The 21,567-nt window shown below is 47.7% G+C and overlaps 1 protein-coding gene across 1 annotated transcript in view; it reads left to right on the top strand.

Annotated features, from left to right (window-relative positions):
• The first annotated feature begins 18,059 nt into the window (after positions 1-18,059).
• The window catches only part of PEPD (peptidase D), a 131,059-nt gene continuing 127,551 nt past the window's right edge, over positions 18,060-21,567 (top strand). Inside the window, exon 1 of the mRNA XM_080909157.1 lies at positions 18,060-18,088. Coding sequence (XP_080765283.1) covers positions 18,072-18,088 — 17 coding nt within the window. The 5' untranslated portion in view covers positions 18,060-18,071. The remainder of the gene's footprint in view (positions 18,089-21,567) is intronic.

The following is a 21,567-nucleotide window of genomic DNA, read 5'->3' as shown; positions in this document are numbered from 1 at the left end:
GGATCTAAGAACCACAAAGGGAGAAGAGAAGAAGGAGAGAGAGGAAAAGACACCATGGAGTAGGTGAATCGGCCTAACCTATCTCAGCCATGTTTGAGAGTTTGAGAGCTGCCCCAATGGAACATGGCAAGTTATAACTGTGGTCATAGGGAAGTAATCAAAATAACTTAGAAGGTTGACACCGGTCCAGCTCTAGTGCCTTAAAGGCTTATTATAAATATAAAAGTTGCATTTTTTTTTTTTTTTTTAGAAACTGAATGATCAAAGATGTGGTGGAAACCCCAATGGAGATTAATAATACAAGCAAGCTTTTTGTGTCTGTGTGTGTGTGTGTATGTGTGTGTGTGTGTGTGTGTGTGTGTGTGTGCAGGCTGCCTTCCCTTAAGGTAGTGTTCGAGAGGTCAGCATTGGATGTGAGGAAGACAAGGCTTTTTAGAGCTCATTGGAGTTTCCAAATGGGGCATTTGGTGGGCAAAATAGGAGGGATTATAGGAGTAGAACATAAGCTTAACAAATTAGTTCTACCTTGGCTGCTAAGGTTGCAAGGTGAGGCTAACAACAGGCAGCCATAACCAAGTATCCAGAAACAACCCTTTTGAAACAAAGTAGGGTTGCAGGATGGTTACAAGTAACTTTTTTGAAACAAAGACATGATTACCATTCCTGGAATACACAGAATAGAACCATTTGTAGTTAAGGTTACAGGTAGAGCATGGCCCAATCCTTGAGAAGCAGAGGTTTAATCATAAACAGGAATGAACCTAGTTTGTCTTTACTATAAGATAGCTTTTAAGCCTAAACTGGAGGCTGGCTGGTTCTTTGGGGTACTTTCCAATGTGATGCTCTTTTGGCTGGCTTAGTTAGGAGCTTTGTTGCTTGGTGGACAGATGCCCATGAATCTCTCTCTCTCTCTCTCTCTCTCGATGTATATAGTGTTCTGCCTGAATCTATGCCCGTATGTCAGAAGAGGGCATCAAGATCACATTACAGATGGTTGTGAGCTACCATGTGGTTGCTGGGAATTGAACTCAGGACCTCTGAAAGAGCAGTCGGTGTTCTTAACCACTGAGACATCTCTCCAGCCCGCCCATGAATCTCTTGGATGCATAGCCAGGACTGCAGTTTGTGGGTTAAACCACATTCTGTTTGAAGTCTATGATGGGATTTGGGTAGAGTATTGAAGGGACTCAGAGGCCAGGGATGGCAGGGAACCTGGAGCAGCCCCCAATGAGACACTGGTCATGTGGTTGGTCAAAGCTAAGTCTGTCTGTTGAGCCCCATCTCCTTAAAGCTCCACCACCTTCAAAACAGTGTCACAATCCAGGATAATAGGGGACATTTCAGATTTGTGGAGCTGGTGTGGGCTCAAGGGCAACCCTGTACTGCTCTCTTCCAATAAGTCTCTTGTGTGATGTCTGTTGCATGGTGTGACTTTGTGCTGTTTTTTGTCTCCCCCCCCCCACTCCCATCCCACCCTTCATCCATCAAAACCTGCCCGAAAACCCTAACATACAGAGGAGGCTCGTAGTGACACTTTTGGAATTTTGGTTTCTTTTTAAAAACACAGAAATATTATGGGAATATGTATTCATTTTAATCCCAGGTATGGGACATGGGGCTGCTTCAGACTGTCCACAGCAGCTGACGATGATTTGTCTCGTGCTCTAGCAGGGGCGTGATTTTGCCTGCCTCAGATAGTTTCTGCGATTGTGTGATGTTTGGCATTCTGAGAATTTTCATAGGATATATAGATGCTCGGGCCTCACCGAGAGGCAGGGTGGGTTTTTGGTTGCTGTTGGTTGCAGTTTGTTAAGGAGTCCTACGCAAAGAAGAATCAGAGAGAAGAAATTAGATATACTGATGGCAAAGATCAAACTTGCCCCACGGAACTCAATGCCCCTAATCAGCAGGAAGTAATCTCAGGATAACATCAACCCCTTTTTGTGTTGTCCTTTTTTATCTCTCCTATTTAGTGTTATGGGGTTGAAAAGGTGGGAAGGGGGTGGAGAAGGGTAGAAGAAAGAAGAACCCACAAGATAGCCAAAGCTAGGCTACAAAGGGTTGGCTAGCTAGGGCTGGTGAACTAGCTCAGCCTGAGATCTTGACTAACTACAAAATGTGGAGGATGACTGTGGAAGACATCTGACATGCTCACACATGCAAGTACATGTGCACCCTACAGGCATGTGCATTTGCACTCACTTGCATGAACATGCGCACCCACACACATGCTAATTTATGTACATCACACCCACAAACACATGTCACAGAGAGAGAGAGCCCCCCTCCCTCTGAAATGACAACACCCACCCCCTCTCTTTTCACTGTGCATACACCAGAGGCTCTGGAAAAGTGGGGCGGGGGAGCCAGTAATAGCACAGTTTGCTCTGCCTGAGGTTGCACTGTGCAGGACACTCCCAAGGAGACAGTGGCCACACCTTCCCCTCATTCTCTTCAGTGGACCAGTTAGTTTTGCAGATTGCACCAGAGCCTCAGAAACAAAGGAGCCGTAAAGTTCCTGGGCAGGACTGGGAATGACCCACTAATGTCCTTGGCCTCTTCTCTGAGCTGTCTCCTTATAGTCTACTGAATGTTGGAGCCCAGAGCTGTCTGGACCCAGGTCTTAGCATTTGAAACATAACAGAGTCAGAGGCTAAGGACAATGGAAGGGTTTGAAGCAGCTCTTTCAGCCAGCATATAGTGTCCCTCTTGTGGTGGTCACAGTCTGCATATTCTGCCCATCCCTCAGTGAGTTTCTTTGATGTTGGCTATCAGCAGGGAGCAGTCTTTCCTGGAGCTCCTCCATCCCCCATCCCCAAAGGGAAGTGAGACACCTTGGGTTCCAGAAAGTCCCCAACACCTGGGAGGGTCTCTAGAGGCTGGGTCAGTGAATATGTAAAACTGATTCAAAGCCTTTCCCCTCCCCCTCATCTAGCCACTGGGCCACTCCCCCCTTCATTTCCTCCCCCTCCCTTGGGACTCAGGTGCTAGGAGCAAATCTCTGAATCCATGGAAACCAAGAGAAGGCAGGAAACCAAGAAGGGGGAGGGGCTGAGAGCTGTCTTGCAAATCTTGGGCAAGGCAGGGAGGATATTCCCTTCTGAAAAGCCAAAAATACCATTTTCTCTCTCATTGGCAAAACCCCACGAAAAGGCTGGCTTCTTTCCTGAGGAGTTAGCAGGCCCAGGCTGGAGAGCAAGATCAGGGGAGATGCAGGTGTGAAGGGTGGCCCTTGAGAGACTAGAGGATCACAGATAGTCTTTAGTAGAATGGAGGTGGGGGGGTCAGAGGTCAGAGGTCAGGAGTTGAGATTAGAGTTGGAGTTAAGAGGAAGGAAGGGCTCTCTGTAATGAAGGCTGGTTAGAATTTGGTCGGTAGAGGCGTGAGTGTGAAAGACCTGGAGGGAGGGGTAGAGGAAGATTGGAGTGGTTACATAGGGTCTGAACAAGGCAGGTCCATTCCTCAGAGCCTCAGCCACCCCCCTAGGATCAGCCAGAAGAGCTGTGCCTATGATCTCTATTAACATCTTCAACACACAAATCTCCTGACCTCCTCACTCTGAATAGAGTTGGCGTTGGGATTCTGTAAACCGCACCCCACAGTTACCTGGTAATAGCCAGGTATGCCCCGCCCCAGTTACCTGACATGGTAAAAGGGGCTGCTTGCCCCCTCTTCTCTCTCTCTTGCTCTCTTGTGCTCTTGCTTTCTTGGCCTCGATTCCTCCCCCCTTGACCTTCTTCTCCCTTCCCCCCCCCCCACATGCTCATGGCCGGCCTCTACTCCTCTCTTCTCTATTCCTCTCTTCTCTTTCTCTGCCTCAACTACCCTCTTAACTCCCCCATGACCTGAACAAACTCTATTCTGTACTATACTGTCATGGGGCTGGTCCTTCAGGGGGAAGGGATCCCAACATGGGTCCCCCAGGGGCATCCCCCTTAGCCCCAGGCCTCACCGAACCTCCATGGGCCATATCCCCACACACTCTCTCCATCTTTTTCCTGACAGACTTGTAACTATGGAACCTAGAACTGAGAAGAGACAGGTCTGAAGTGGGTGTTTAGAACAGCTGCCTTAGATTCTAGGCCCAGTGGACTCCTTCCCAATGCCCTCCTCTCTCCCTTCCTTTAATTTCCTCCTAGACTTTTAAGTGCTTTGGGCACGTAAGCCTGTGTCTGTGAAGAATCCTCAGTCTCTTGCTCTGACGACCCGGCACACACACTTGCTACACGCTTTCCTGTGCATCACCGCTGTGTAGCCCGATCCCATTGGGGGCACCTGCAGACCTTTAGGTCTCACCAATGTCCCATGAGACAGACAGGAGTTTACTAATCAAGGACACACATGGCCTCCTCCATCACAACCACAAGCTGTTACCTTCGGTCTCGTCGAATGAAGAGCCATTCCTTTACTGAAGATAATGAGAATGGAAATCACAAAGTCAGAGGTTTAGCTTTGCCATTCCTCCCCCCTCCCTCCCTCCCTCCATCCTTCCCCCTTCTCTCCCTCCCTCCCTTTCTTCCTTTCTTTTCCTTCACCCATTTTGGCTTCAACAGATATTCCCAAAATACCCTTTTTTCCAGAGTGGCTGTTCTAGTTGATTTCTCCATGTCCTGACACACTATCCAGTCTCGGTGAACTTCTAATTGGTACCAGTCTTGTGAGAGGAGCAAAGTCTGGTGAGTTCTCCAGATAGCAGGAGCTGGGTCTCAGATGTCCGTACTCTACATATCCCTAAATCGGGCCTTCTCTTTTTGGAAAGGTATTTTGTTTTATATGTATGAGCCTCAGTGTATGTATGTGCACAGCGTGCATGTGTGAGCCCCCGGAGGCCAGAAGAACTGTAACTCCTGGAGCTGGAGGTACAGGCAGTTATGAGCCATTGTTGTAGGTTCTGGGAACTGAACCCAGATCCTCTGTAAGAAGGAGAAGTGCTCTTAACCTCTGAGTCGTCTCTACCCTTAGTCCTGGTTGGCTGTCGTCTTATCTGGAGTATTGGGAAGGCATACGAGAAGGTGTTGGAAGATATTGAGTGTAAAGTTTCTTCCTAGAGGAAGATAAGGAATTGACTGTGTCATATGCTAAACACTTGGTCCCTAGCTAAGGGTGCTGAAACTTCGGGAGGCCGATTCTAGTTGGAGGTGTAGAGAAGCCTCCAACACACACACACACACACACACACACACACACACATGCATACACAAATACATGTACACATACAAACACATGTGTGCACAAATGTATGCACACATACCAGCACACACATATACATGCATATACCACACACACATGCACACATGCATGAACACATACAGACCACACACAATCACACACATATATACATTTTTACACACATGCACATACCACATACATACATAACGTACACACATACACACACACACACACACACACACTGAATGTCACCATGTTCTTCCGCCAAACCATGTTGGGTAACACAATCATGGATTAAACTCGGTAAAACTGTGAGCTAAAACCTTCCTCCTTTTAAATTATTTCTGTCAGACATTTGATCACAGCAACAATAAAACCCAGACACCAGCAGGTGGTCCCTGGTGACAGCAAGGATGAGGTTTGCTGTGGACACAAGAGACAGAAAGTTTTCTGCAGTATGAAGTTCAAGAAACATCCACGTAGATTAAGTGAGTTCTTCTCAGCCTGGCTTTGGCTACCCCCTCCTTTCAAACATAGGTGGTGTGTGGTAGAAATTTTAGGTCAGTTCCCCCAGGTTCCTGCGAACAAAGACTTGGCTGCCCACCTCCACCGCCCTCTGTGCTGGGAGGCTCTGAGAACCCCATTAGTCAAGCGAGAAAGCTTGGAGAAGCCTGGCGCTAAAGTAGACAGCTGGCTCTGCAGGTGGATTTGTGGTCTGGGCCCCACGATCAGATGTCTCTTTGGAGAGCCACCTGTGCTGGGGCACTCGCCTCTGGCCTTCCCACTGTCAGACAAGCTTCAATCCACTCTCCCTCAAGCCCTAAATAGAGAGTGTGATATTGATCTTTGAGATCCAGATAAAAATCGTGATTTTCCCACAGGCTGTTTGACCTGAATGTCCAGAAAGAACAAAGAAGGAAGTAAAGATATTGCTAGCTTGCCCTGCAGCCTACGAACCTGGCTTCAGCTTCTGAGACCGTACTGTTGTCTGAACTGAGCTGGGCAGTGGCAACTTCTCGAGCATCTGCTAATTTTGCTGAACGATGATTGGTATGTAATAGCTTAAATTCTGAGTAGGCTGAAGCCCCACCCACCCTGGGAAAAGGGAACCTCCATTGAGGTTCCTTCAGCACATTGGCCAATGGACAAGTCTGGGGGGCGGGGTATTTCTTGGTTAAGAACAAGGACAGTGCCAATCCTGAGAAGGTAGGCTGTATTAAAAAGCAGGATGAGCAAGCCACGAGAGACAGCATTTCTCCATGGCCTCTACTTCCTCAAGTTTCCTCAGTGATGGCATGGAACAGCGGAATATAAGACAAAAAAAAAAAAAAAAAAAAAAAAAAAAAAAAAAAAAAAAAACAAAACAAAAAAAAAAAACTTTTCTCACTGAATGGCTTTTGCACATAGAGTTATAGCAGGAAAAAAAATAGTAACCAGGGGCGTGGCCATTTGGCTGCAGGACCCTTATCTTCAGAGCAATGGGCATAGTACATCTCTCGGTCGGCTCTGAGCTTGGTTGCCTATAAGCTCTGATCAAGACTAGACTAGAGGTAACCTCTTGGTTCCTAGTTATCTCTGTGTTTCCCATCCTGGCCACCCACATCAAATCTGCTGCTGTTTGGATCTGAACTGTCTATTTTGAGCTCTTGGTCTCTGCCCCGGACTCCGCCCCGCCCCCCTCAAGTCTAATGATTGGCTGGGAGACGCATGGGGTGAAGGATGAAACTCTAGTCGGCACCATCTTTTCAGGTACTGGGTCAAAATTTCCAGAGACTGACTTTTCGGTTTATTCTTCGTGCGTTGCTAAAACTCTGAGGGCAAGGGTTGGGAGCGGGGAGAGCTTTCTTTCCACACGCCTGCTCCCATAACAATACTTCAGGGACATCAAAATTCCCTTGCAAAGTAGAAAAGTACCTGTGACCTTTGCGGTAAGAATGAATTCTACTGACTGGTAAGCAGAGCCCGTGGCTGGGGCTTAGTGTCCTCTTACAGGTCTTTCCCCGTAGGCTCTACCCAAGGATTACATCATCACCTAAGGGCTACCAGATGCAGGTGGCCTAGCAGCTTATGAGGACTGCTGGCTCTCCAGGTTCTCCCTCTTTCTTTCTCTGTCTTCTCCTGTGTTCCTGGCTGGCCTCTTTTTCTCTCTCTCTGTCCTTTCTCTCCTCGGTCCCTGCTTCTCTGCCTTCATGGCTCTGCTTCTGTCTGTCTGTCTGTCTGCCTCTACCGCTTCTCCAGGTCCTCATTCCCCTCCCTTCCCCTAAATAAACCTCCCTTGCACATGGTCTGTCCCATGGTGTGAGTTTTCAGGGGGTGCCTTGGCACGGGCCGCCAGGTTCCCCCTGAGCCCCACCCAGCAAGGCATTACATTTCATAACACCTAGAATGGAGGGATGTGCAATAAAATGCAAGGGTAGATTCTGTTCATGGAGGTGCAAAGTACATGTGACCCCTCTCATAGGGTTGAGTTCCAGTCACAGAGAGACAAAGCCCAGGATTAGGACCAAAATAATGCTCGGGGATATTAAGAGGGGGGAGGAGATTCAGTGGAGGCTGGCTCCTAATAGGATAGCAAAGGCACCAGGTTGTTTGGCTACTCTCCCGGCATTCCAGGCAACCGGACAACATCCATTCCTTACTTTGAAGGAAACAGGCCTGAGGGATTGACAATCCTGCTTTGTCCAATGCTTACTCTAAGCTGTGCTTCCTACAGCTAGTTGATGGTGCTCTTTGGGGGAGGATCTGGAAACAAGGTCATAAGGTAGGGGAGAGTCCCTAGAGGTCTGTTTTCTCTATTTCCTGTCTCACTCTCTGCTTCCTTGTCTATTATGACCTAACGGTTTGATGCCACATGCTACCGCCATTATGACGTACATTATGATGTACCCCACACCAGTCTTGTTTGTACCCTCTCATCTGTGTAGGTAGAGTCCCCACGCTTGTCTCTGTGGCTTCTTATGCTCCTCTCTCTGACACAGAGATCCACTCACTCGTAAAATCCTCCTAAGTATTTCTGGTGGTCCCTGGAGTGCTTTTTCTAGAAGCTCACAGAATCCTGATGTGTTTCAAGTCTATTGCCCAGGAAACACCATCTGGCATGTTCTCTTCCTGAATAGCCACTGCCTGACCCCTAGAGTACCGTAGAGATCTATGTGGGGGTGCCACCTTCTGGGTCCCCCAACATAGCACAACTATCAAGTGCCTGTGTTAGTTACTTTTACAATGTCTTTGACCTCCAAAGGGGGGGGGGGTTACTAAATTTGTCCCACTGTCTTGGAGTACTTAGTCCTTCAGGGAGGGGGGAGCCTGGGGGACCAAAGTAGCTCACATCATGGCAGCCAGGCTGCAAAGAAAAGGAAAACGATACACTAGAGCTTGGCTGGTTTTCGCCTTCCTCCTTTTATTCCACCCATGAGATGGTGCTGCTCACATTCAGGGTAGATCTTCCCTCCCCAGTCGATCCTCTATGGAAACACTCTCCCAGAGGCACCCGGAGATGGGCCTCACCACCTAAGTGACTCTAAGTTCAGCTGGATGAGCAATGAATCCTTATGGTGTCCAAACAGATTTGGGACCCTGAGGCTTTTTCCACACTATGCTCCAGGCTGAGGTCAGGTGAATTACATACTTTGTTCATGGTGCTGCAGGGACATAACCCTCCCCAATTGGCTCCATTGCAAAATAGCCCTTGGCATCATCTGCTCCAGGAACCTCTCTGGCACAGTATCCTAGGGTCCCTTCTTTCCGATTTGGGTCACATATGATTTTGAAATTATCCCCTTCCCCATAGTGTGGCTAGATGTCACTAGTGACCTGGAGCCCACTTAGCTGGTCTCCACGAGAGGCATTTATGGCTCTGAGTGTACACTGGGATTGACTGGAGGACAAGTACCTTAAGAAGGCCTTGCTGATAACCATTGTCTAATAACCATGGGCATCACCCACCGTCAGGTTAGCTAGAAGATCTTCCCATGATTGATGGGACAGGGCTTCCAGGAATGGCAAGAGATTAGACCTGATGGGTGAGCGCACATCTTCTAAGGTCTCTGCTTTTGCTAGCATTTCACTATTTAAAGCAAATCCTCTGCTTTCTGCTTTCTAGAGTCTGGAACTGGTAAAAAATAGATGCCATCTTGGGATGAGAGGACCCAGGAAGTCAATGCAAGGGCATGGCTACAGCCAAGAAAAAAATTATGGTGCAAACTTTGGAATCTATTCCATGAACTTAACCCTCTTAGAAATCTTATAAAGCCACCTTGGTGACACTCCTTCCCCAAATACAAAACCATGCGTATATAAGCAGCATTCTGTAGACTGAAGCTTCAGGCTGGGATAGAGGTGACGTGCAGACAGAACCCCCTCACTGTCCCTGGATTCTTTCAGCATCTCGGGTTAGACCAATATCCCACAGGCTTGGGGTGGTTGTATAGCTCTCAGGCCCATTTAGCCCTTGAAGGAACTGTGAACTGGCCACTTTGGCTTAAAGTAGTAGACTTGCCAATTTCAACAAAGGTTGCTTTGTACAGGAACTGGAGGGAGGCTTGCCCACTGTGATGGGTGGTTTTAATTATTGACTTGATACAACCTACAATTACCTGAGAAGAGAGTATCCATGAAGGACTGTCTAAATCACGTCAGACTGTGGAATTATCTTCATTAAGTCAGTTGCTGTCAAAGACTCAGCCCACTGTGGGTGACACCATTTCCTAGGCAAGTTGTGGCAAAATCATGCTGAACACAAGCAAACTATCACATGAATTCATTCCTCTCTGTTTTTGACTGTAAATGTGACCTGACTGGGTGTTGTAAGTTCTTGTCTTGTAGCTGCTTATATTCTAATGCTAATTGAGTTCCCCAAAACTGTTTGCCCAAAAGGGTCTGCACATAGCTTCTGGAAGCCTGTTCCCAGTTAATTTTGATTGGTAAATAAAGATGCCAACAGCCAATAGTTGGGGAGAAGAGACATAGGCAGGTGTGTGTGTGTGTGTGTGTGTGTGTGTGTGTGTGTGTGTGTGTGTGTGTTAGGTTCCCCCAGCTTGAGACTAGAGGGAAAAGGTTACCTTAGGGGTTTGTGTAGGAGAGGAGAGAAGATAGCTGCCATGGAAGGGTAAGAACATGCAGAAGGGAGAACCAGAGCCACCATGTAAAGGGGCCAAGAGAACACAGCCCAAAAAGCTGCCTGACTGGGTCAAGAGCATCCAAGATGAAACTTAGAAAGTTGTAAAAACTCTGAGTTATCAGTGGGAGGTAGATTCTAACGGCATGGCGGTTAGGCAGTTGTCCTGCTATTGTGCTGTTTAAGGCATATTAAAATATAAAGGGTGTGTGTTTGTCTTTCATTTGGGAACATCAACAATTGCAGTATTAACACCCTGATGATATTTATTAAAATAATAATACTACATTGTCTCTTTGACTTATTCACAGTGGTGGACTGTAGCCTGAGATAGTGAGCTAAAATAAACCCCTTTCTCTTTGAAGTTGCTTTCATCAGGGTATTATATATCACACAACAGAAAAGAAAGTAGAGCACCACCCTTCCACCTTAAGGATATGGTGCTAGCTCCTTCTTGCTGTCCCCTACCTCTCAAATGACCATTTGTATAATAATGACCTCATCACAAACCAGGGATGAACTGGAGGATCTTCTGGGACCAGCCAATATCATCTTATTGATCCTCTGAGCTGGAGCCTACCATTTTTGTTTTGTCTAGGAGAAACTAGAGCCTCAGAGAGGTTAGGTACCTTCCCTAATGTCACACAGCGAGTAAACAGCAGAGGCAGAGAAACAGGTTTCTACATTCATGCTTGTGTTAGCTGTTTTGGTGTCAAATTGACTACATCTGCAATTAACTATAGCCCATGTGACTCAGTACAACTGTGAGGGATTTATTTTTTCTTCCTGGTTGAATTATTTGAAGTAGGAAAACCTACCTGAGATCTAGGCCTTTTGAGGTGGCAAGAGCCATCTTAAATCTGGGTCACACCTCTGTCTGGTGGCAGCCTATATAAAAGAAGAAGAAAGCATTTGTTCTTTGCTTGTTTGTTTTTATTCTTGCTTCACTGGTGTTGGAGCCTACTTCTTGGGGATTCTGACATGCACTGAAGACCAGATGAGACACCCAGCCTTGTAGATTGAACAATTGCTGGATTCTTGAATTTTACAAGCCATTGTTGGACTAGCTGGGCCAAAGTCTATAAAAGATCTAGTAAAATAATAATTCCATATATACTTAATATGCACGTATATATTATATAGTATATAAATAACAGGATTAACATACATATACTATGTTTAATAAATATATTTATATATCATATACTAATATTATATATAAGTAAATAAACATATATTTAATATATATATGGGATATATCCAATAAAAATAGATTTACTATATATTCATCAATAATATTATTATAACAAAATTAACATTTATATAAATGCATTTATACAATTAATGTCATATATATGTATATATATTCATTGTATCAGTTCTGTTCCTCCAGAAACCCTAATACAACATTTCTCTTTACTGTACATGTTCTTTCATAATATGTAATGTCACACTAAGGAAAATGCTTCATTTGTATCGTTTTAAACTATCCCCCAAGAGCCCAGGTGTTCAAAACTTTGTCTTACCCTGGGATATTCCCTTCATAGGAAGCAAAGACCACTCGGCTTCCAAATGGGAACGTGAAGACCAGATGTTCCCTGGCTGGACTCAAGACAAGCCTATCGACTTTGTTGTTCACACACTTCTCTCTCACCACAGTTTCAACTGGGCATTCATGACTGGGGACAGAGCCACAGAAGAACTCCAGAGCCAATCAAGAGACATGCATGTGCCACCACACATAAACTGAAATTAAAAAATCGTACCAAACTGTGCATCAGGGATCTTGTACTTCGCTGAAATGAAAATGGCTGAGTTTGGGACTTTGTAACGGCAACACTTAGTATAAGATTATGGGGATTGTTTCATATTTATATTTCATATGGTGGGATGATTGTACCCCAAACTGATCCATCACTGTGCTGTTGGGCTTTGTGTATGTCTGTCAGCATCTTATTTGAGACTAGAACACAGTGAAGTGCTGTTCAGATTTGAAATGTTCCCAACAGGCTTTCATATGCTGAGACTCCCCAGATGGAGGAGGGCCTGGGTGAGATTGTAGGCTGTTAGGATGGGTCCTTTCGGGTATTGTGTCTCCAGCCTCTTCCTCTTCTTCCTTCCCCTCCTCTTCTTCCTCCTTCTCCTCCTCTTCCTCCTTCTCCTCTTCCTCCTTCTCCTCCTCTTCCTCCTTCTCCTCTTCTTTCCCCTCCTCTTCTTCCTCTTTCTCCTCTTCTGTTGTTGTTTGTTTGAGACAGGGTTTCTCTCTGTAGCCCCGTCCTCGAATGGAACACCTTCTGAATACCATTAGAGATCCACTCACTGTCCAACAAAGACATCAGGAGCTCACTCTGTATACCAGCCTTGCCTCAGACTCAGAAATCCGACTGCTTCTGCCTCCCCGATGCTGGGTTTAGGCATAAGCCACCACCCGTGGCCTCTTCCTTCCCCCCACCCCGTGTTTCACGTCCACCACGAGCTGAAGAAGGTTCCTGCCACATTCTGCTGCTAATATGTTCTGCCTGAGCACATGAAGTCAAGCGACAAAGGCTGGAACCCTTTAAAACCATGAGACATTTTTTTTCTCCTCAAATTCTTTTCTGTGTGTTTGGTCACAGCAGTGGGAAAGCTGGCAAACGGATACCATGTACTCCTCTGACCCCCATCCTCACCAGAGCCTAACTGGGAGAAGGCAGACAAGGTGTTTGCAAGCTGCCCTCCAAGAACTCTGGCAGTGAAGGGAGTGAAGCCAGGCTGCAGTGTTAGAGCAACGTTGTACCAAAGGGCAGAGGTGTTGGCAACAGGAACAGCTGCTGTGGTCCTAAGAGTATGGTCTAAGGACACACTTGGTTATCATCCTTCCCTGGTCCTGTCTGCTTGCTTTTCCTTTCTTCCTTTCTTTCGTGTGTGTGTGTGTGTGTGTGTGTGTGTGTGTGTGTGTGTGTGTGTATATGCATGTGAGTATTGTATGTGATATGTATAGAGGTCAATATCAGGAAGCCTCCCCGTCACTATCTACACAGCAAGTATTACCAACGGAGCCATCTCTCCAACCCCTCCCCATTGGTTTCTTAAGCCTGCCTTTCTTCTGTGCTATGTGATGTGCCCCCGCCCCTGCCAGTGCATCTCTCTCTTGAGTGGGGGAGCAAATTGAAGGTCTGTTTCCTGTTGAAAACTGATGAATGGAAGGCCTTGAGATAAGCAGAGATACAGCTACATGAACAGATAGCCAGGGGGCCTTGGTGGTCATACAAGGAAGCCACAGAAGAGAAAGGTCATTGAAGAGAGGGGTCATGGAGGGTAAAGGTGATAGAAGGGAGAGGTCATGGAAAAAAGAGGTCATGAAAGGAAAAGGCCACTGAAAAGAGAAGGGGGAGATGCCAAGGCAGAAAGAGATCATGGAAGAGAGAAGTTATCGACTAGATAGTCCTGAAGACAGAGGTCACAGAGAGGAGAGGCAAGCCCTGAGGAGGAGGAGTGGAAGCTATTGAGTGAGCAGCAAGTCCAGCAGGAGAGGAAAGAGACACGGGTATCACCTCTCCATCTTCATCATCACCATTGTTTTTACACAGAGTCTGTCTCTGAAGCTGTGGTGGTTTGAGTAAGAATGGTCCCATAGGCTCCCGCATTTGAATGTTTAGTCATCAGGAAGTGGAATTCTTGAAAAGGATTAGAAGGATTAGGAGGTGTGGCCTTGTTGGAGGAAGTGTATCACTGGGTATGGACTTTGGGGTTTCAAAACGTCTCTCTTCCTGCTGCCTACAGATAAGATATACAACTTCTCCAGCACTGTGTCTGCTTGTGGGCTACCGCACTCCCTGCCGTGATGATAATAGATCAAGCCTCTGTTAAGCCAGCCCCAATTAAATGCTTTCTTTTATAAGAGTTGTCTCGGCCATGGTGTCTCTTCATAGCAACAGAACCCTACTAGGACAGTAGGCCAGGTTGGACTTGAATTTGTGATTCCCCTGCCTTGGCCTCCTGAGTGCTGGAATTATGGGTGTGCCTCACCGTACCTGTGTCATAGACGACCCAGTCTTGACAGTGGCACAGACGAAAGGATGAATGACTGCTGAGTACACAGTGTATAGGGGCTTTTCCACAGGACGACCTTAATGGGAGACCTCGAATGAGACACCTTCCGAATACCATTAGAGACCCACTTACCGTTCAAAAACTAAGACATCGGGAACTTGGGACTGGGCAGAGAGCTATACCACATCCTTCAGGAGTTTCTCTCCAATATCTTCCCTACAGAATGAGGCCTTCCTACCCCAGAATTTAGCAGTCTTAACTTTTGAAATTAGGAATTACGTTAGTTTTGGGGTTTTTTATTTTTATTTTTTTAAATCAAAATCTTAAAATTGGATAATGGAGTTTCACCAACGAATAGCCCGGCACGACACCAGCGATGCAATAAAGAAGGAAGAAATAAAAAGTGGACCTCCAGCCCCGCCACACTGATTCAGCTCCTTTTTAAAAATAAAAGTAATTATCACCTGTGCAACCCGGTCGGCCAGCTCTGCACATGGGGAGGAAAACAATTTCAGAACTTTATTTCCTATATTGAGTGTCGATAATTGGATGTATTTATAAGTCTCGCTGGAAAAAAGCAGCTTGTGATTTCAAGACGAGAAAACAGTCTTCCAAACACCAAAAAAAAAAAAAAAAAAAAAAAAAAACCAATATATTCCCCATTTTCACACGCACAAAAAGAGCTTGTTTCTTGGAGGTGTTGAAGGGGCTGCCGGAATGATTTGCTTTTCTGAAGCTGCCGTTCCATTTCTCATCTGGAATTGCCTCGTAGACCCCGGCGAAGCACCCAGCAGGGACCACTTCATCTGACGCAGTGACGGGGGCTTCCCGGGGAAGGCCCCTCAGCTGCTCCCTGCCTCTTTTCTGCAGGAAGATGGATGCCCAGATGAACTGGGCTAGGGAAAGAGGGCAAGAGGATCGGGATGTGATGGAGGACCTTCCTGGGGCTGAGCAGGTGGTCTTGGAGAACACTGCAGACCACATTGGCCTTAGAAATAGAGAAGCTAAGGTTAGCCCAGCCATTATCACAAAATCATGACAGGACAGTCGCCTAAGTATGTGCTGTGGTTCGAAGGAGAGAAGTTCTCTTTAGGCATGTGTCTGGCCACCGTCTTTCCAGATAATGGTGCTGTTTTGGGAGACTGCTGAACCTCTGGACAGTGGCCTAGGAACTATAGCCCTGTGTTCCTGCTGCTACTTAGTGGAGAAAGGGGGTTATGTCTGTTGATGATTCTAGGCTGCAATCCATGGCTTTGGAGAAGTCAAGGCAGGTACGTCACGCAGCTAGTGACATCACAATCATAGTCAAGGGCAGAGAGGCATGAATGCACACATGTTCACTTGCTCAGTTCTGCCCGTGTTCAGTTCTTTTTCTCATATAGGTCAGGATCACCTGCCTAGGGGATGGAGCCACCTACAGTGGGCTGGGCCTTCCCACATCAATAAACTTAATTCAGACAATCCCTTCTTATGAGGCATAACTCAATGTAAATAGTCCCTCCCTGAGACGCTCCAAGTGACTCTGGGTGTATCAAGTTGACAGCTCAATAGAACCATCACAGCCTCTAGAAACATGGGCCCCAGTTCACTGTTCCTTTTTTAAGTTGCTTCTGTCAGGTTTGGGACCACAGTGGCAGGTAAAGTAAAGTGACTAATAGATCATGCCCTGTTTGTCACATGCCTTCCTGTCCCATCTGGAAGAAATGAGGATGGTATATATTCTCCTGTCCCTCTACCTGGTCCCACATACCCCATGTTGACATGAGTCAATGTGAGTCAGAGACCAGGTGGTCAGCAATGTCCACAAAGCTATAGGGGAGTGCTGCCTTAGGCAATGGGGGTGGGGTGGGCAGGGCAGGGCAAGGTGGTTTAACCCAGTGTTGTGGAGAGAAGGGAGGACTTTGGCCTGGACGGAGCTCCTGCAGGGCTGGCTAGGACAGGGTACTTCTGGAGTGTAATATTGCATTGGGAACTGGTTAATGAAACAGGTACCTCTCAGCCACTTGTAGGGCCATCCTGAGGCCAGACCTTGTCTCGGAGGACCCCTGACTTTAGAGATGAGGTACAGTGTGAGGCATGAGTGCACCGCCTGGCTCACTTCCTCGGCTGATTTACACACTCCCACGCCGACTCTCTAAAAATCAATCTTTCCCCAATTGCCTCCTGGCTCCCAGCAGCGTCTGGGTCTGCCCTGCATGAGTAACTCCGGAAAAAAAAAAAAAAAAAAGTTCCCACACCCTGAGCAGTTTCTCCGGAGTCCCTGCTAGAGCCTCTGATGGACGGGAGCAGGGGAGGAGGAGCCTCTGCCTTTGATGGGGAGTTGTGATCAGTGGCGGAGGGCGGGAGGTGGGGCGGGGGGGGGGGGGACAGGAAGCAGTCAGATGGAGAGCAGTGAGGGATGTGGTCAGGCTTGCTGGAAAGGTCTTGAGCAAGTGTGGGGGAGGGGCCCTCGTCCTGCCGGAGCCTCTGAGGGGGAGGGGTGGGGAGAGGCAGCAGATGCCTGACATGCTAAGGTCAGAGCAGAGCCTGCCTCAAGGCCCACTGTGCAGCAGGAGCCGCGGACAGTGCTTCCCTGTTAGGACCCTACAGAAAGAGTGCTCCGTTCAATGGCTGGGTGTTCTCTGCCTCTCTTTGGTAAATATTTAGGATAATTACTTCTTTTACACATTAATAAGCATTCAGCTGGCAGTTGGGTTAATTTTGACATATTTTATGTCAAAAGAAGTGGGGCTGTGATTAGCGGGGAGCAGGTTTTCCTACTACAAACTGACACGAATAGCTCTCTGAGCATCCTCTGCTATTTTTAAAAAGTGTACCTTATTAGGGAGTTGAAGACTCTTTGGCTGAAGATGGAGCTAATACACACACACACACGTGTGTGTGTGTGTGTGTGTGTTTCCAAGTTTTCAAGAACCTGTGAGCCTGGGTGAGCTCAGGCATGTTACTTCCCCTTCAGAGCCTTAGTCTCCTCCTCTGAATAATGGTGCTAAGACAGTACCTACCTCAGGGGGCTTTTGTGAGACTTCTGTGAGCAGTGGTGCTAACATCTGCAAAGCATTTGAACCAGTGACAACGCTGAGAAGAGGGAGGGCGATGCTCCTTACTCTGTAGGGCTCTCCCCTATCACCAGGACTCTCTCTGTTCTGCTATTCCCCACCTCATCCTCCCTTCCCGCCCCTGCTTTTCTTTCTTCAGCTCTTCCATTCTGCTTTTGAGGAGGCTTGAACTGGATCCCATTAAATTTAACTCCCCAACTTATATACGAGGTTTTGCTTATCTCTCAGCCAGACTGTGTCCCCAGACTCCCTTTCCTGAATGCTGGCGGCTTCTATGACTCCAGTTGTCCCAGCTCTCTGTCATCCTTCCCACGGTTTCTTTATTCCTGTATGTTCTTCTCACGGGTTGACTGCTAGGTACACATAAGGTCAGGGGCTAACCTAGATCAACTGATCTCCCGTTTCAGGACATTTCTTCCCAAAGAGCCTTCTGGGTTGCTGCTCAGGTTCCTTCTAGCTCCTTGCGGAAACCTGAGATGCCCTGCGCAGATCCTAATCTGCTCCAAGGCTACTCATTCCACTTTTGGGTGTGCAATCCGGAGCCAGAGTGGGAGAGACCGAAGCCGTCCCGCCCATTTTTAAAATCCCGCCCCGGCCCCGCCCCTGGCCCCGCCCCCGGCCCCGCCCCGCCCGCCTTAGAGGATCCCTGGAAGGTTCAGCTGACGCCGCACTCCACGTGACGCTAGGGCCGCGTGAACATGGCGTCTACCGTGCGGTGAGTGCTGAGCTTGTCCCTTGTCTTGCCTGCGGCCCGCATAGAGGTGGCCAGCCTCGGTGTTCCTGGTTGAACAGTGGGTGACAGCCCCAGAGCTCCGACTGGGTTGCTGTGTGGCCGCCGGCCGCGGGCTTCTTCTCCGAGGCACTGGAAACGAGGGCCGGGGTGGGGAGAGTGGTACTTGCAGAGCCCCTGCACGCTCGCGGCTGCCCTTTGGGGGGCTGCCCTGGAGCCCAGGCTGTGGGAGCTTCACCGTGTGTGGCCGCTGTGGGAGCCTGACAAGTCTGTTCACTGCCACGCCCCTCCGTTGGGTTGGCCAGCCTGGTCTGGGCGCCAGATTCCCAGGCACTTCCCCCAAAGTGAGGGAAAGTATGGGCAGTATTTGGAGTTGGCCGTGGAATATCCGTTAATCAGGCCAGTACATTTCCTGATTCTTTCCTGGCCCAAATGTCAGCTCCTTCAAGACATTTTCCCATAAGTATCTGATCTTACTTTCCGTGTGTCGGTTGTCTCCTCTCTAGCTTCAAGCAGGGTCTTAGTAGCCCAGTGCATTGCTCCGTTTAGGATCGCCATTATTCTGTATAATTAAAGGGTCCGTGGTCCTGTTGGGAGGAAGTTCGGAGAGATGGGCTCTATCTAGTGTTGCGGAAGGACAGTTGATCAAAGGTTAAGAGATAAAGACTGAGAGTAGGGTGCGTTCCTGAGCTAGTAGGTGTGGTGCTCAGTGACCTCTTCAGACTTTGTTCTGGGGGAGCAAGAAGGATTGTCATCTGGAATCTGCTTTTGAAGAATTTTAGACAGGGTCTCACTATGTAGCACAGGCTGGCCCGGGACTCTGAATCCTTTTGATTTGTCCTCCAGAGTGCTGACATTACAGACAGAATAGCATACACCCCACTTGGGATCTGTTTTTCGAGATAGGGTTTCTCTGTGTAGCTCTGGCTATCCTGGAACTCATTCTGTAGTCTAGCCTGGCCTCAAATTTGGAGCTCCACTTACCTCTGCCTACCAAGTGCTGGGATTAAAGGTGTGATCTCGGTCTGTGCTACCAAGAGGCCTGTGCTCTAGGATCCTGAGATGCTCTTTGTGCTAGGTGATCTTTAAACACTGAGAAACACTTAGGGTGGAGAACTGTGCAGACAAAGTCCTGGTAGGTTTCCAGGAGGCCAGGACTAGCCTTTGACCCTCTGGTAAGAAGCATTATGAGCAGTAAGTATGGGCAGGTATCTGTCTGTGGGGTATCATCTGTCCATCTGGGCTGGCCAGGTGGTCACAGGCAGTTTCAGCAGCTGTTGTTCAGGTTTGAGACTCCAGGCTGGCTCAAGGCTTGCTTCTTTCTAGAAGATTCTCAGCTTGGGATAGGGACTAGTCAGATCTTCAGAGGAAGCCTCTTTTAGTCAAACTGATTCTCTGGGGTTGTCACGCAAGATACTTGAAAGGTGACACAGATCTCGGGGAGGCATATTATTAAGAAAGCTGAGTTGAGTCCTCTAAGGCCTCAAGGGGAGAAGATTTGAGGATGTCCCATAGAAAGGTTGGCTCCCTACTGCTGCATTCACGTGACAGATCGGCATGTCAATTGTCTTCCGTTTGGGGGAAGTGCCTAGGACTTGCTTGTGACAAGCCAAGTGTTCTACCACTAAACTATATTCTCAGGTTTTGGGTTTTTTTTTTTTTTTTTTTCAATTTAGTTTTTTCAGATAAGGACTTGCCCTATGTCAGTCTTGAACTCATGATCCTTCTGCATAAGCCTCTAGGGTAATGGGATTACAGGTTTATACCACTATGCCCAGCTAAGAGCCTCAACTCATAGCCACGGGCTTCCAAGGAATCTGAGTCCTAGTAAAACCTGGGAACAGGAGGCTCATGAGAATCTCAGGGGTGCCCCATATGGATTGGGGAGCAGTAGAAGCCCTAAGTAGCATCTCAGACTCAGTGAGAGACTCTCCTAATTGTATTGGTGGAAGGTAGTCCCCGCTTTCTCCTTGAGCCATGCTTTGGGCTTTCTGTGTACAGCGGCTGAAAGCTTTTGGCAATAGCTGGATCTGTCTGCATTTGATGCCCTCTGTTATCCTTGTCCTGGAGCTTGCTCAGCTCATGGCCCTGGGATGGTCTTGTCTTCTAACGTGATTAAATGATTGTTTACAGATTTGCAGGTTCAGCCCGGATGGCTCCGCCTCCCACAAACAGGCCTCCCATTGAAGGGCTTCTGCTCAAACCCCCAGTTCGTAGCACACATCTTCATAGCTTCCCATCATGAATAGCCAAGGTTTTGGTTTCCGTCATTCCTTTCCTGGCATCCCTGGAGCCCAGGGAGCTATTTGGTTTGTGGGGCCACAACCCTACGTGAAATGGTGCCGTTCAAGTGAAAGAGACATTTATCATATAAATTATTCCAGAATCCCGTATGCGTTCTTGGGAGACAGCAGTGGCCAATGGAGAGGAGGTCTGGATAGAATGTGTTCTCATGCTTCATCTGAGCGTCACTCCAGTAGCCAGTGCACACCACCAAGGAGCATCGCAGGAGCTGCCCTGGGTCTAATGGGCTACCTGCCATGCTGATTTAGCATTCTGGACACAAAATGTCAGGGTCAGAAGCTGTCACACCCTTATGTGAACCTTGCGCTTCTAAGCAAAGTCCTCGTGTTTGCCCGGGAAAATGGGTGAGTCTGTGGAAGTTGGGCTGGCCCAGGTGTCCTTTGGCCACTCTGGTTCTTTTCTAGGCTCGGTCCTCAGTCCTGTCTTTGTCCCTAGGTGTGTGTGCTGGGTCTCCAGTCCTTCTCAGGAGAGAGAGAAGCGGCTATGTGGTGCTTTCCCCCTACCCAAAGCCCAGTCGCATTAGGTAGCTAGTGGCTGCTGAACATCTCAGTGCCTGGTCATTCTTGGCTGGCCTCGTTCTCTGGGAGCTTATCCATGTGGCTTCCCATGGTAGCACAGAGATCTTGTTGTAGTCTGTGCCATGGAGCTTGTGAGTATGGGTGAAGCCTATATGCTTGTCTTAGTCTGTTTTTGATGCTGTACCTACATACCCGAGGCTGGTACCTTATAAAGAAAATAGTTTTTTTTTTTTTTTTTTTTTTTTGGCTCACAGTTCTGGGAGCTATGCCAGCCAAGAGCATCTGGTGTGAACCTCACTTGATGTTAGAACTTGGTGGATGACATTGCACAGAAGGAGTACACATGAAAGGGATGTGTAGCTTGTGCATAAAAGAGAGGTCCCATGGCAAGACGGCCACCTTGTGACAACTCACTGCCTTAGTAACAGTAACAGTCCCATGCTCCTTTGAGATAGTATTAGTTCCTAATCATCTCCCAGAAAGCCCCAGACCTTTTAAAGGGCCATGACTAATGTTACACTGTAGACCAAGTCTCTTCCTGAACCTTAGCTACAGACCTGAGCAACATCCACCTATAATGCCATTTATTTATTAGCTCGGTATATGCAAAGGATTGTGTAGCCCAGGCTGGCCTCTTGAGTT

The sequence above is a fragment of the Micromys minutus genome (assembly GCF_963924665.1).
Source record: "Micromys minutus genome assembly, chromosome: 32".
Lineage (NCBI taxonomy): Eukaryota > Metazoa > Chordata > Mammalia > Rodentia > Muridae > Micromys > Micromys minutus.
This window is presented reverse-complemented; position numbering and strand designations above follow the sequence as displayed.